This window comes from Cibotium barometz, chromosome 44 (genome assembly GCF_041138505.1).
Source record: "Cibotium barometz isolate CiBa-2024 chromosome 44, ASM4113850v1, whole genome shotgun sequence".
In the NCBI taxonomy this organism is placed as follows: Eukaryota; Viridiplantae; Streptophyta; class Polypodiopsida; order Cyatheales; family Cibotiaceae; genus Cibotium; species Cibotium barometz.
This window is the reverse complement of record NC_141089.1, coordinates 46,742,455-46,757,986: the sequence shown is the minus strand read 5'-3', so window position 1 is coordinate 46,757,986 and position 15,532 is coordinate 46,742,455. Positions and strand designations below refer to the sequence as shown.

The 15,532-nt window shown below is 45.7% G+C and overlaps 1 protein-coding gene across 1 annotated transcript in view; it reads left to right on the top strand.

The window, feature by feature from the left end:
- LOC147613364 (serine/threonine-protein kinase BSK1-like) overlaps positions 1 to 15,532 on the top strand; it is a 66,377-nt gene that overhangs the window by 27,406 nt on the left and 23,439 nt on the right. The window contains exons 6-7 of the mRNA XM_086782669.1: positions 13,721 to 13,806; positions 13,960 to 14,148. Of these exons, the coding sequence (XP_086638795.1) occupies positions 13,721 to 13,806; positions 13,960 to 14,148 (275 nt within the window). The remainder of the gene's footprint in view (positions 1 to 13,720; positions 13,807 to 13,959; positions 14,149 to 15,532) is intronic.

Here is a 15,532-nt window from a genome sequence, read left to right as displayed (position 1 = left end):
CGAGCAAATCTGTACCTGGTTGGTATTATCAGACAGTTCGTGACTCTGGGTTACGTGAGCTTCCTTCTGCTCCTCCGCCTGGTTCTCTTCGGCGTTCTTCCAGAGTTACAGGGAAACAAATTCATGAGGGCAACATGTTTGTTAATTATGCTCTTATGTCTACAATCATTAATGGTCCTTTTGATCCCACTTCTGTAGACGAGGCTCTTTCACATGAGTCTTGGCGTCATGCTATGCAGACAGAGCTGGATGCTATCGAACGGAATGGCACTTGGATTTTGGTGCCTCGGCCTCTGCAGCGTAAGGTGATTGGTGTGCGTTGGATTTTCAAATCAAAGTTCCGAGCTGATGGCAGCTTGGACAAGCACAAGGTGAGGTTGGTTGCCAAGGGTTATGCTCAGCGCCCTGGTGTCGACTTCGATGAGACTTTCGCTCCAACGGCTCGGATGACTACCATTCGCACCGTTCTTGCACTTGCAGGACATCATAGATGGCCCGTTTTCCAGATGGACGTCAAGTCGGCTTTCTTGAATGGAGAGCTTACACAAGAGGTTTATGTTGATCAGCCGCCAGGATTTGTTGTTCCGGGCAAACAGGATCATGTGTACCGGCTGAAGAAGGCTTTATATGGTCTAAAGCAGGCTCCGCGGGCTTGGTACCAGCGGATTGATGAGTTCTTTCAGAAGCTCGGCCTGCGCCGCTCTCATGCAGATTCGAACCTTTATATCCTCCTTGAGAGGGGGTTGATTGTTATCATTGTGGTCTATGTTGATGACCTCATCTTTACAGGTTCTTATTCTGTGCGGATCCGTTCTGTTATGGATGCTTTGGAGACAGAGTTTGAGATGACGGATCTGGGCCTCTTGCACTATTTTCTTGGCTTTGAGATTTGGCAGACCTCGAAGGGCATTTTCTTCTCTCAGCAGAAGTACACTCGGGAGATTCTCGAAAGATTTCAGATGACTGGGTGCAAACCAGTATCTTCTCCTTTGGATATTGGTGAGAAGCTTTCTTCACTTGATGCTTCTCCAGGGACTGATCAGGGACAGTATCGGGTTCTCGTCGGTTGTTTGGTATGGTTGACCTACTCTCGATGGACATATGCGTCGCAGTCAGTTTATTGAGTTCCTTCTCATCCAAACCCCGTCAGCAGCATTGGCGGTGTGCTCTCAGAGTTCTTCGGTACTTACGTGGCACTCTGGATTTTGGCATCTTTTATGGCCAAGGATGCACTCTTGTTGGATGGTCTGATTCAGACTAGGCTGGAGATCCAGATACACGGCGTTCGACCACTGGTTGTGTTTTTTCACTTGGGTCTGGAGCCATTTCTTGGAGCAGTAAAAAGCAGCCTACTGTGGCGCTTTCCTCTACCGAGGCGGAGTACCGTGCAGTTTGTTATGCTGCATGTGAGGCGATATGGTTGCGGAGATTATTGGAGGAGCTTGGCTGTCCTCCTACCGGATCTACTCTTCTTTGGTGTGACAATCAGAGTTGCATCGCCATCGCCAAGAACCCTGTGTTTCATGCTCGTACGAAACACATTGAGATTCAGTATCACTATGTTCGTGAACGGGTTCTTGGTGGAGATTTGCGTTTGGAGTATTGTCCTTCCGCGGAGAATGCTGCAGATTTGTTCACCAAGCCGGTTTCTCAGGCATCCTTGGCTCCTCATCTTCGGATTCTCGGAGTTTGTTCAGCATCTGGTGCTGAGAGGGGGTGTTAGCACTTTCATCCCCAGTTTCTGCTCTTTATTGTGCCCATTTGGTCCCCTTTTGTATGGCCCTTGCTTGTGGGCTGGCCACCCCTTTTTTAGTATTTTTATGGGATTTTTCCCAGCCATTCTGGCATTTTTCTAGTGAGCCATGTCCAACAGCTCCAGTCGGCCTGTTTCTGTGCTCCAGTCGGCCAGCTCTTCCCCACTATAAATAGTGGGTGCTGGCCTCTCATTTTTCATAGAGTCTTGTACTTATTTGCTCCCTCACTTATGAGACTATCACTGTCTCTTGCTTGGGACTGTTTTGGTTCAGTATATTCAGCATAGTTTGCTCCATATCTCTCTCTCTCTTGCACTCTCTGTTCAGCACATTCTAGTGCCACTCTGCTTCCGCTCTGTGCACTCTTTCAATGTGTCTCTCCCAGTTGGATCTCCCAATTGTCTCCAAAAAAGAACATGCATGGGTAATGTGTCACCATTGAGCTATCTAATGGTCCTCTTATCTTCTTGTGTGAGCTTTGGGCTCTGGATGAGCATACTCCGTAGTGGTGCTCCATCGCTAGGACTGGCACGGCGTGATTCGTAGTGCCAGGGACGGGTGGATTGCACACGGTGTATGTTTCTGGATTACCACCGCTAGGACTGGCACGGCGTGATTCGTAGTGCCAGGGACGGGTGGATTGTACACTGTGTGTGTACCTGGAATTGACTTTCCGGTGGGCCTGTTGGTGCCCGGAAATGTCAAGTATTGTGCAAGTACATGAACGGAGATTATCCTTTAACAATGTTGCATTGTGCACTCATGTTTGCCTGCCTTTGAAATGTTTTCGCGTGAACTGGTTTCGTTTGCATGCTTGACATGTGTGTCTAGCTCAGGGGTCGGGGACGCCCTCCCGTGAGCCGTGGAATGCCTTGTCTTCTGATAGGTTTTGTGGCGTGTGAACAGGTGGGAAATCCTTATTTTAATAAGAGTTTTAAGTTATAAGTCTTATAACTTACAGGTTTCATACTTCATTAAAAGTAGGTGGACACTTTATAAGTGTGGGCACCTTCTTTTGGCCTGGGCACCCTTTTATAGCATGTGGGGTGGGGGTTGGCCACCTACCCCACCTACCACACCCAATCCTTTGCATGGGAGGAAGGCGCCTCACTTCCAGCCCTCTCCCTTGCATTTTGGAGGAAGAGAATACAACTGCTTGCTGGGATTTAGAGAAAAACAGGCTGGAGCACTCATTATTTGCTGATTCTGGTCGTACAGCAGGTACAGCAGGTACAGCAACAGGTACAGCAGGTACAACACCATCATTATTTGCTGATTCTGGTCGTACAGTAGGTACAGTACCATCATTATTTGCTGATTCTGGTCGTACAACAGGTACAGCAGGTACAGTACCATCATTATTTGCTGATTCTGGTCGTACAGCAGGTACAGCAGGTCAAACCAGTGGGGTTATCCGCGTGGATTTAGGACATTTGCATTTCCTACAAGTGGCCCAGGTTGTTTCACTCTTCCTACTGGCTGTACGGTGGCTCCAGAAGATTTTCATCGCGAAGAATGAGGAATTCTCCTGCTCTCCTATGTCTGGACTCCTCTTCCATTCACCGAGTCAACTCCGTGAGGGTGCCCCATCGCTAGGACTGGCACGGCGTGATCCGTAGTGCCAGGGACGGGTGGATTGCACGCAGAGTGTGACTCTGGAAGGTGCTATGGACGGGGCAGCCCTTGGTGACTGCAGACTCGGCATCAACAAACATGTTTGGGTTTGATACTTTGTTTTTTTCATCGTGCATTGCTTATTGGAAATCTGGCCTTGGGCCCGTGTACTTGTAACAAATTCTCCCAAGTAATAATAACAATCCTTGGGGGGGGGCCGGCCGTTCCGGCCTCAGTGTGGTGTCATCTATCTATGCTCAGAGTTGTTAATTACTTTTTATTGCTACTTTGTCTTGTGCTATTGTCTTTTAAGAGTGTATATTAAAGTGCTAACTGGAGAAGTGAGTCCAGGAAGGGGTGACCCCTGCTTGGGTCTCGTTTCAGTGGTATCAGAGCACGGATCTTCCTTTTTCTACATTGGGAGACGATCCAAAGGCTTCCTGACCACTCTCCATTAGTGACTTTACTCTTATTATGGCTAGCCAAGCAAGTAGCAAGGAAGTGCCAAATTCAAAGGGGCACTCCAGTGGAACACAAGCAAGTGGACGGATGCCTTATGCCCGTGATCATGTATGGTTGGGACAGCCGTCCCGTGGCAAGGAGAAAATGCAAGAGCAAGAGCAAGAGCCAAGTGCCATGAATGCTGAAATTCAGCGTATGCGAGAGCTTCTCCATGCCAGGGAGATGGAATTGGCCAGCCTACGTGAGGACCCACACATTCAACAAGTGCTAGATGCAAAGAAAAAGGAGGCAACCGTCTTTCAAGACTTTGAAGCTTTGGCTCGTGGATCAGGGCTGAAACCTCGTGAGCTAGCTCTTTCATTCTTAGTGGAAAAGGGTGATGTATTGCAGGGCCAGGATGGGGAGCTTGTTATAAAGAGATCTCCATTGGTGGACATGCCTGGGATAGCCTCTCCAAAGCTGAAATCTGCTGTCCACAAAGAGGAGCCTTCCATTACATCCCGACGTGATTCTACCTTACATGGGAGGCATAGCCATGCCTATGAAGGTAACATTACTTCTAGAGATGATCGTTACAAGCCTCACTCTTCATCTTTGCAGGTTTCTCATGGGCTTAGAGAGCACCGACATCCCCGTACTACTACTTTACCTGTTGAACTCTCCCGTGAAGAGCCATTTCTTCATGCTCCCATCTCCACACCCTCTCCGGATTATGCTTATGCTGCAAGAGATAGAGGTGGGGCTACACACATGCATGCAGGTACAGCACATGCTTCACGTCCACGTATGCCACCTAAGTATGCAGGAGCATCTATGGATGCCAGGGCTGATCCACATGAACGTGGAATCAAGAGGACGCATGGGGATTATGAGCATCATGTTCATAAGCAAAAGGAATTCAAAGCCGGGGACAAATCCGTCAAGTTCGAGACATATCATGGTGAGTTTGATGCTTCCAAGGTTATGTCATTTGTTTCCCAATTTGACATTGCTTTTAGTGATGAGGATTTTTCAGAAAAGTCCAAGGTGAGGCATGCCAGCATGTTCTTGAAGGGCACGGCCGCTCATTGGTGGCTTGCCGAAAAGCTCTCAGGCACTCCCGTGGACACTTGGGCTGAATTCAAAACTAGATTCTATGTCCAATTCTTACCCCCTAATGCCAAGAAGAACATCCGCAAGAAGTGGGATTGGGTTAAGCAGAATGAAGGTGAGTCAGTTCATGCTTATGTATCCAAGTTTTGGAAAACACTCTTGGAAGTTTCCCCTATTATGCAGGTAAATGATGAGGAACGCAAGAGAAAGTTTGAATCGGGACTCCAACCGGTTTATCAATCGGGCTTGGAGTTGTACCCAAACCACACTCTACAACAGCTCATTTCAGCTGCTTTGGCCACCGAACAATTGGAGCAAAAGCTGAAGCAAAATTATAGAGATGGACATGCTCAAAAGGGGAAGGACAAGGCTGTCCCAAATCTGCATAAGGGTGGACAGCCACCTAAAAGGGACTCCAATGAAGTTAAGGGAGCTCCAAAAGCTGAAAGTACCTCAGAGAAGAAGCGTCCCAACAAAAGGCCTAACTATGGACTTACTCCGGAACAAAGGGTGCAATATATACGTGACGGTAAGTGCTTTTCTTGTGGTAGTAAAGATCACATGGTCCGGCAATGCCCAAAGAAAGCAGGCAAAGAGGATGCAAAGGAAACCAAGGTCAATGTGCATATGGTGCCCGATGTACAAGGGGGGACAGCCCATGATGCTTTGGATAGGATGGTATGCAAGGCATGGGGACAGCTCAAAGATCAACCCGCATTATTTATGTTTGATGATTGTGCCACGGACAACTTCATATCATTGGAAATGGCTACAGCATTGGGCATTAGTGTGGATGACATGGGACCGGAGATTGAGGCCGGAAGTGCATTTGTTGGCAAGAAAGTCAAGGTCACACCCCTTATTGGCAAGCTTCGCATGCATATTCAGGGATATTTGGACCATGAGAACTTCCTCATTGCACCATTAAATGGGTGTGATGTATTGCTTGGAAAGCCTTGGCACTCCCGTCTTGATCCTCGCAAGGCTTACAAGACCAACCGGATCACATTTATGCATAGGGGCAAAGAGCATGTTATTGATGCCGGTGTGGAAGGGAATTCTATCCCTATTGTATCCCACATACAAATAAATAAAGCCATGAGAAAGGGTCTTTGCTCGTACATGATTTTTGTTCGTGATAGAGTAGACCATGTTGATCATTCTCTTGATTCTCTCACATGTGATAGGCTGGAATTTTTGAAACAATATGAAGATTGCTTTACAGATTCACTTCCAGGGGAGCTACCACCACCACGGCCGGAGGATCATCGTATAGACCTTGTGCCTGGCAGTTCTCCACCAAATAGGCCGGCATACCGTGTGAGTGCATCACAGCAGGAGGAGATCATGAAGCAAGTCAATGAGCTCATGCAAAAAGGTTTGATCCGCCCTAGCTCTTCACCGTATTGCTCTCCCGTACTTCTAGTGCAGAAGAAGGATCTCTCTTATCTTATGTGTGTGGATTATCGGGCTCTAAATAAGCTAACCATCAAGAATAGGTTTCCTATTCCTCGCATTGATGATATTTTGGATAGATTGGATGGCTCGGCATATTTCAGCCGGATTAATTTGAAGAGTGGATATCATCAAGTACGGGTAGTACCAGAGGATGTGCATAAGACCGCTTTCAGGACAGCATTTGGTTTGTATGAGTATCTTGTTATGCCTTTCGGTCTTACAAATGCTCCTGCCACTTTTAACCGTATGATGGACAGGATTTTTAGAGATCATCGATCTTTCACTGGAGTTTTCTTCGATGACATCTTGGTTTATTCCAAGAGTGAAGAAGAGCACAGAAAGCATTTGGCCATAGTCTTTGAAGAACTCCGAAAGCATAGACTTCACATCAATGCTAAGAAGAGTGAGTTCTTCCTCTCCGAAATTCATTATCTTGGGCATATTGTTTCTCAAGATGGCATACGAATGGATCCCGCCAAGATTGAGGCTATCAAGAATTGGCCTGAACTCAAGTCAGTGCATGAGGTTCGTAGTTTTCTTGGGTTATGCTCATACTATAGACGGTTCATATGGCATTTTGCTTTGATTGCTGCCCCTCTTCATCAGTTGACAAAGAAGAAAGTCCCCTTTCAGTGGACTTCATTGGAAAGCAAAGCTTTCTATTCACTAAAGGATGCAATCATATCTGGGCCCGTGTTGATCATTCTTGACTTGCACAAGCCATTCTTTGTGGAATGTGATGCATGTGGAGATTGTTTAGGTGCTGTCCTAAACCAGGAAGGACACCCCGTGGCATTTGAGAGCCGTCGTTTGCGTGATACGGAGCTTTCTTTGGGGATCTATGAGAAGGAGCTATTGGCAGTGATTCATGCATTGACCATTTGGAAGCACTATCTTCTGGGTGCAGAGTTTATGGTGAAGACCGACAACCAAAGCTTACGGTATTTTCTCACACAAACTAAGCTCTCAGAGAAGCATATGCGGATGGCAAATTTCCTCTCTATGTTTCATTTTCAGATTGTGCATACACCGGGAAAGAAGAATGTGGTGGCCGATGCATTGTCTCGAAGGCCGTATGTAGCTTCTATCTCAATTGCCTCTCATGGAGACTTGTCGTCTATGCAAAATAAGTACCATATAGATGCTGATTTTTCAGATTTATGGGCTGATTTGGTGGCTGGTCATACTCATGCATCATATGTGATCAAAGATGGGTATCTCCTTAAAGATAATTGCCTTTGTGTGCTCACAGATTTGAGGCAAAAAGTGTTGGAAGAATGCCATGCTCCACCGTATGCAGGACATAGAGGTATTCTACCTACTACTCATATGGTTGAACGCTACTTCTTTTGGCCAGGGATGAGGAAGGACATTGAGGCTTATGTACGTGCTTGCCTCATTTGCCAAAAGGTCAAGTTTGATCGTCAGAAGTCTCCTGGATTGCTTCTACCATTGCCTATTCCCTCGCAGCCATGGGAGAGTATAGCTATGGATTTCATCATGGATTTGCCTCGCACTCAGCAAGGTAATGATGCTATATGGACTATCGTTGACCGGTTTAGCAAGCAAGCTCATTTCTTGCCGGTCAAGAAAACGATCAAGGCAGATCATATGGCAAAAGTTTTCTTATCACAGGTATTCAAGCATCATGGTATGCCTAAATCTATTGTGGGTGACCGTGATCCTCGAACTACCAGTCTCTTCTGGAGAGCACTTTTTGACAATATGGGCACAAAGCTGAATTTTTCATCCGCTTTTCATCCTCAAACCGATGGTCAAAGTGAAGCAGCAAATTCAGCCGTATTGGACCTTCTCAAATGCTATGTAGCTGATCAAAAGACTTTGTGGGAAAAGTATTTGCCACTTGTGGAGTTTGCATACAATAACACAGTGCATGCTTCTACTGGGAAGGCTCCCTTTGAGATAGTTTATGGCAAAGTGGTATTGCCTCCCATCCTACGTACTAAGGATGAGATTTTTGCTGCTGATGACTTTGTCAGGGACTTGGATGTTGCCTTTGCACAGGTACGGACAGCCATAGCCCGTTCTCAAGAGAAGCATAAGAAGGTTGCAGACAAGCATAGAAAGCATTTGGATGTCAAGGTAAATGATTGGGTATTGCTGAAATTCGAAAAAGCTAGACTCCGTAAGAGATCTGGTAAGGAGGGGATGTTTCCCAAGCTCTCATCCAGGTATTATGGGCCTTTCAAGGTCATTGAGCAGATCAATGAAGTTGCTTTTCGTTTAGCATTGCCATCCCATTGGAAGATACATAATGCTTTCCATGTTAGCCTCTTACGAAAGTATGTGGGTCCGGAACCAAGTCTTCCTATCATTGAGGATCCACCAGAAGTGGATGAGTTGGAAGAGATTTTGCAACCAGAGCAGATTGTGTTTCATAAAGAGCGTAAGCTATCTGCAGGCAAGCTTGTAAGACGCTATTTGGTGAAGTTCAAGAACTATCTCCCCATTGATGCTAAGTGGGTTGATGAGGACTACTTCAAAGATTATCCGCAGCTTCTCCATGACTATTTGGAAGCTTTTCAGTTGCGGACAACTGTTTAGAAGACGGGGAGATGTCACCATTGAGCTATCTAATGGTCCTCTTATCTTCTTGTGTGAGCTTTGGGCTCTGGATGAGCATACTCCGTAGTGGTGCTCCATCGCTAGGACTGGCACGGCGTGATTCGTAGTGTCAGGGACGGGTGGATTGCACACGGTGTATGTTTCTGGATTACCACCGCTAGGACTGGCACGGCGTGATTCGTAGTGCCAGGGACGGGTGGATTGTACACTGTGTGTGTACCTGGAATTGACTTTCCGGTGGGCCTGTTGGTGCCCGGAAATGTCAAGTATTGTGCAAGTACATGAACGGAGATTATCCTTTAACAATGTTGCATTGTGCACTCATGTTTGCCTGCCTTTGAAATGTTTTCGCGTGAACTGGTTTCGTTTGCATGCTTGACATGTGTGTCTAGCTCAGGGGTCGGGGACGCCCTCCCGTGAGCCGTGGAATGCCTTGTCTTCTGATAGGTTTTGTGGCGTGTGAACAGGTGGGAAATCCTTATTTTAATAAGAGTTTTAAGTTATAAGTCTTATAACTTACAGGTTTCATACTTCATTAAAAGTAGGTGGACACTTTATAAGTGTGGGCACCTTCTTTTGGCCTGGGCACCCTTTTATAGCATGTGGGGTGGGGGTTGGCCACCTACCCCACCTACCACACCCAATCCTTTGCATGGGAGGAAGGCGCCTCACTTCCAGCCCTCTCCCTTGCATTTTGGAGGAAGAAAACACAACTGCTTGCTGGGATTTAGAGAAAAACAGGCTGGAGCACTCATTATTTGTTGATTCTGGTCGTACAGCAGGTACAGCAGGTACAGCAACAGGTGCAGCAGGTACAGCACCATCATTATTTGCTGATTCTGGTCGTACAGCAGGTACAGCAGGTACAGTACCATCATTATTTGCTGATTCTGGTCGTACAGCAGGTACAACAGGTACAGTACCATCATTATTTGCTGATTCTGGTCGTACAGCAGGTACAGCAGGTCAAACCAGTGGGGTTATCCGCGTGGATTTAGGACATACGCATTTCCTACAAGTGGCCCAGGTTGTTTCACTCTTCCTACTGGCTGTACGGTGGCTCCAGAAGATTTTCATCGCGAAGAATGAGGAATTCTCCTGCTCTCCTATGTTTGGACTCCTCTTCCATTCACCGAGTCAACTCCGTGAGGGTGCCCCATCGCTAGGACTGGCACGGCGTGATCCGTAGTGCCAGGGACGGGTGGATTGCACGCAGAGTGTGACTCTGGAAGGTGCTATGGACGGGGCAGCCCTTGGTGACTGCAGACTCGGCATCAACAAACATGTTTGGGTTTGATACTTTGTTTTTTTCATCGTGCATTGCTTATTGGAAATCTGGCCTTGGGCCCGTGTACTTGTAACAAATTCTCCCAAGTAATAATAACAATCCTTGGGGGGGGGGCCGGCCGTTCCGGCCTCAGTGTGGTGTCATCTATCTATGCTCAGAGTTGTTAATTACTTTTTATTGCTACTTTGTCTTGTGCTATTGTCTTTTAAGAGTGTATATTAAAGTGCTAACTGGAGAAGTGAGTCCAGGAAGGGGTGACCCCTGCTTGGGTCTCGTTTCATAATGCAATACCAAAGGTCTCCTAGTGTAGCGTTTATGACTAAGGGACCGTCCTTGCACAAATACGAGTAGTGCATCTAGGGTGATAGGTTTAGGGACTCCTCTCTAGATCAAAAATGGCCATGTCCAAATCTTCTCCCTTGTACATAACTTGAGGATCTGACTGTCTAGCCTACATATACCAGGGATCTCCAAGTGATGTAGCAAGATTCTCTCATCCTACCAATCATGTGTACACTACCAATCTACCTTGCCAGAGTTTTTAGGTCTCTCAGCAACCCCATATGGAATACTAAGTGGACACGAAAGTTGCGAAGTATTGCCGGCATTTGGGATATATTTTTTTAGCATTTGGAATTTTTTTCTCAAGGTGGGGGGAAGGGGGGGAGGGAGGGGGGGGGAAAAAACTCGTACCGTATGATATTGTACCGTATGGTATGAATGTTTTCGTACTGGTACGAGAAACAACTATGCATGCAAGCATACGGCCACAGCTGAGGACGTGGCCCATCTTTTTCGAAACATTGGTATCCCATTTGTGGTTTGCCTAGCACCATTACCTCAGACAGAGATTCCAAGTTTACCTTGCATTTTTGGAGGGCATTATTTAAAAATTTTGGAATCAAGCTACAGTTGTCTAGTGCATTCCATCCAAAGATAGACTACCGGACAAAAATCTATAACCAGTTGGCCTTTGATGTTCTCAAGTCATATTGTCATGTCCAACAGTCCAAATGGAAACATTATCTTCCACGTTTCTTGGCTAAAATTATATGTTGGACCAGAAGTGTTTGATGTTTCAGATGAACAATAGCCAGACGTGGTAGACGAAACATAAGTCATTGAGCTTGAGCAGATCCTTCTTCATTGTTGGAAGCATGGTTTCGGTTGACAAACACGTCAGTCCTATACGAAGTTCTGAGATCGAGGTATCCACGAAGCCGTTTGGCTAGACGAGTTCTTTCAAGAGTACCCCCCGTTGTTGGCGGACTACTTGGAAGCCATGAATCTGCCGCCAAGCTAAGTAGGAGGGAATGTCACATGCACTCTGCACTGTAGTGCATGGTGACAAGATGGCTCATCATCATCATCAGTGCAACATTGTAGAGTATTAGTACCCTTTAGGATGATAACTGTCATATGCCGTGACCCCATTGTAATCCTCAGTCCAGGATATGTCAGGCACGAGCTACGTAGGTTATTCCTTAGCCATAGTGACTCAGTCAGTCAGTCAGGTCTCTTAACCCACTTGAAGAGATTCATTCATGTATGTAGAGTCGGTAGAAACCTTAGGGTTTGCATTAGAAAGCACTCTGCATACTGCATATCATTCATCCATTGCACATAGATCATTGCAGAAGCCTTGAAATAGCTTTTGGTATCCTTAGGATATTTATTAGCATTTATTTGGTATTTTTTCATATTTTACAGCATTTAAATATCATTATTTGACATGAACAAGTCGTGTAGCACTTTATGCTACAGTCGGCCAACATTAAATGCCAGTTGACCAGCACTTGTGCATATAAATAGCATTCCAAAGCACTCATTCTAATCATCTCATAAATCAGCCATCAAGCAATTGAAGCATTCATCACATCAGCCTTTAGCACAAGGAACATAAGCGATTGAAGCCTTCATCACATTAGTTCTTAGCGATTTCAGCCATCGTTTCATCCTTCAGTAGTTAGGAGCATCAACGCATGTGCATTTAGCCTTCATCAACAAAACGCATCAGCATACAACGTTCAGCCCATCAGGATACCTTGCGTTTTCTGCATAGGAGCAGTTTTTAGCATACATATCTTCATCGTTTTGCTACAACATTTTGGTGAAGGTAAAACTCAGCATTCATATTCATTTCAGCATTCATTCACAGCCTAGAAACAGTCCCAATCAGCCTATACCTCAGCCTTAGATTTGCAGCCTTCCCTTATTCTATTGGGAAGAGTGCATAGGCTCGAGATTGGTCATCGTTGGTGCTTCTACAGCCATGTACAGTTCAGCCTGACTCTTGGTCCTCCGAGATCTTGCGTTTGGCTTATTGTCAGTCCAAAGTCAGTCTCTTCAAAGTAATAAAGCAAATACTATTCCGGTAACGGGATAGAGGGCCCTTCAGTGGGTAATTTGGGACCGAGAGCACTTACTTGCTTCTCTCGCGCTTGGTGAAGATTTCAATGCTCCGATGCTCAATTAACCTTCAATGCTCCGGGTGATCACTATCAAAAACAAAACAAACACAAAATCGTGCACCCAACCGGTAGATTTGCACTCTAATTGGACTAAACAAAGACACTAGCAAATGAATAGAGTGGATGACCCTAAGCTAAATGCATTCCCGGGCAGCAGCACTAAAGATGTTAAGGATAACATGCTACCTTGCACACAAGAAGGAAAGAGAATAGAAGAGAGACAAATGCAAGGGTCCAGTCCGAAGAGTTGTACTTAGCAAACCCTAAGAGGGTTAACTCCTCGATGTGAAGCCGCTAGGGACTCACTCCACCTTTTTTTGTGTCACTCGAGAAGAGATTCAATAGCTAGGTAGTGAACAAGAAGGAGGGAGCTATGGAGAGCTCAAGCTTCACCTCATGCAACAAGCATGCAAAAGGGACTTGGTAGATAGCAAAGAGAGAGTAGAGAAGAAGAGAAATGAGAGTATTATCATCCCTACTTACATACACCGACAATCAAGCATGTAAGCAAGCAAAACACAAGCTAACATACATCCACAAGCTCAAATGAGAGAGAAAGAGGAGGCAAGCTCAAATGAGACTAACGGGATTGTCTCTTTTCATATTCAATAAAATGACTTACATACAAGAGCTCATAGTTACAATGGCTGGCGGCCCATTTACAATTGGGGGCCCAAAACTACTCTTCCTAGTCTTTCTAGCTCTATGTACAACTATTCCTCATAACCGGCATTACACAAGCCGTAAGCTCGGTCATCCCATGTCTTCTATACAATAAGCGCATTGCGTGGTTACAAAAGATAGATTACAAAGAGTGTAGCCACGCTAAAGGTAATGATAGATTACAAAGAGTGTAGCCACGCTAAAGGTAATGTTAACCTTTCTTTCCTCAAGGCAGACACGGTACAGGTCTTTGCAGGAAAAGATGTTGCTTGCATCCAGTCATCAATGTCATGTGTTCTGGGAGGTTTAATGATGTTATCATTGTTTTGCAGGTAGAGTAACTCCAGAAAGTGTCATTTTCAGTTTTGGTACAGTTCTGTTGGACCTATTAAGTGGGAAGCACATACCTCCAAGTCATGTAAGTTCAGAAACCAGTCGAGCTACTAGCACATTGTTTATTGAATGCTTTCAATGCATCAATGTGTCTTAAGAACTCTATTCAAAATTTGTGCATATGCTTTTTGCCATGCTATTTTCAAAAAGGTAATCTACTGGAGGGATGGTCTTGCAGGCTTTAGACCTAATAAAAGGGAAGAATATGCTGTCATTGATGGACTCACACTTGGAAGGCCAGTTTACAATTGAGGAAGGGACAGAGCTTGTACGCTTGGCTTCACGCTGTTTGCAGTACGAACCCCGGGAAAGACCAAGTGTAAGAGTTCTTGTGACATCATTGGTGCCACTTCAGAGGAAAAATGAGGTATATACATCTTATTTCTCTTATATCTGAGAGAGAGAGAGAGAGTTATATTAGACATCTACAAAAGGCATATGATACTGAGCGTTACAATGTTTCCATGATATATCTCATCCTAGATGGTACAAAAAGGAAATGAGCTGAATGTAAAAGGGTAACAACTGGGTACAATGAAGAGCTAAGTGATAGATAAGGTAATGTACATAGCTCCTTAGGGTGCACCTCTCCTTGGAAGTTGTCCATGTAGAACATCGGCTATGGAGCAATCAAGGGCAGCTGCCAAGGCCCAAGAGGCCCCCTAGGTCCACCAAGTTGGATGGCTGAGTAGAAGTAGTCTGGTGTTGCTGTAGGATGTCCTGGATCTTCCTTGCTTTGGCCGGTGTGCTTTCTCAGTGCGTGTCTCTGTGGTTTCTTGCTGACTCGCTGTCGGCCTAGAAATTCAGATTGACCAGCTGGTCCAACCCACACATTGTGTCCACCAAGGTGCCCACCAGGTTGGGACCCGGGCATTTTAATAAGTTATCCACTCAAATTTTAATGAGTGTGAACTTGCAAAGGTTATAAACTTTACAAAGTAATCTAATAGATTAAAATAAAGGTTTAGGGTGAACTACCACCTGTTCACATGCCACAAAACACATCAGAATACAGGGCATTCGCATGGTTCACGGGCAGGCGTCCCAAGCGCGTGAATAGGACTCTTAGGAAGTGTTCTTTATAGAACTAGGGCTTTGTGCTAAGCGGCGGTAGCAGAGACAACCATGTCCAGCTGCTATAGAGGTGACGCAGGTCCAAGCGAATAATGCGGTTGATCTCTTGCCAAGAGAGATCCGAAAGAAGGGCGTCTACGCTTTACTCAAGCAGGGGAAGGCATTCCACCTGAAGCCTGAGTGAAGCAAACCCAGCCGGTGACACAGGAGTACCAGCATAAGTCATGTCATTACTGTGCAAGCTGCATGGAAGACTCAAGAGCCAACACATATAGCAACATGGGCCACGACTGTCCAGGTCAACCATGAGCCTATCCCCCGAGACCTGTCCACAAATGTGAGATTTCATCTCTATGTAGCCCAAAAAATGTAGGAGACGATGGACATCCCTGTTTGACTCCCAATCGGTACTGCTGATGTCCTCTGAGAGGCTTCCTGGTGCTTGGACGCTGCCAATCATGGTCTTGTATGAAGCCATTACCCCCCATATCATGTCCAATGGAAATTGAATCTCTTGTAGGTGGTGCATAAGTCAGGAGTGAGGGACAGGGTCAAAGGCCTTCCTGAAATCCACAAAAACAGCATATAACTGTTGCTTCCGTGCCCTCGCCTCCTCAATAATGGCTAGGAGAGTAAAGATTTTAAGATATGATTCAGAGTCGTGTACGGTGTAGTTC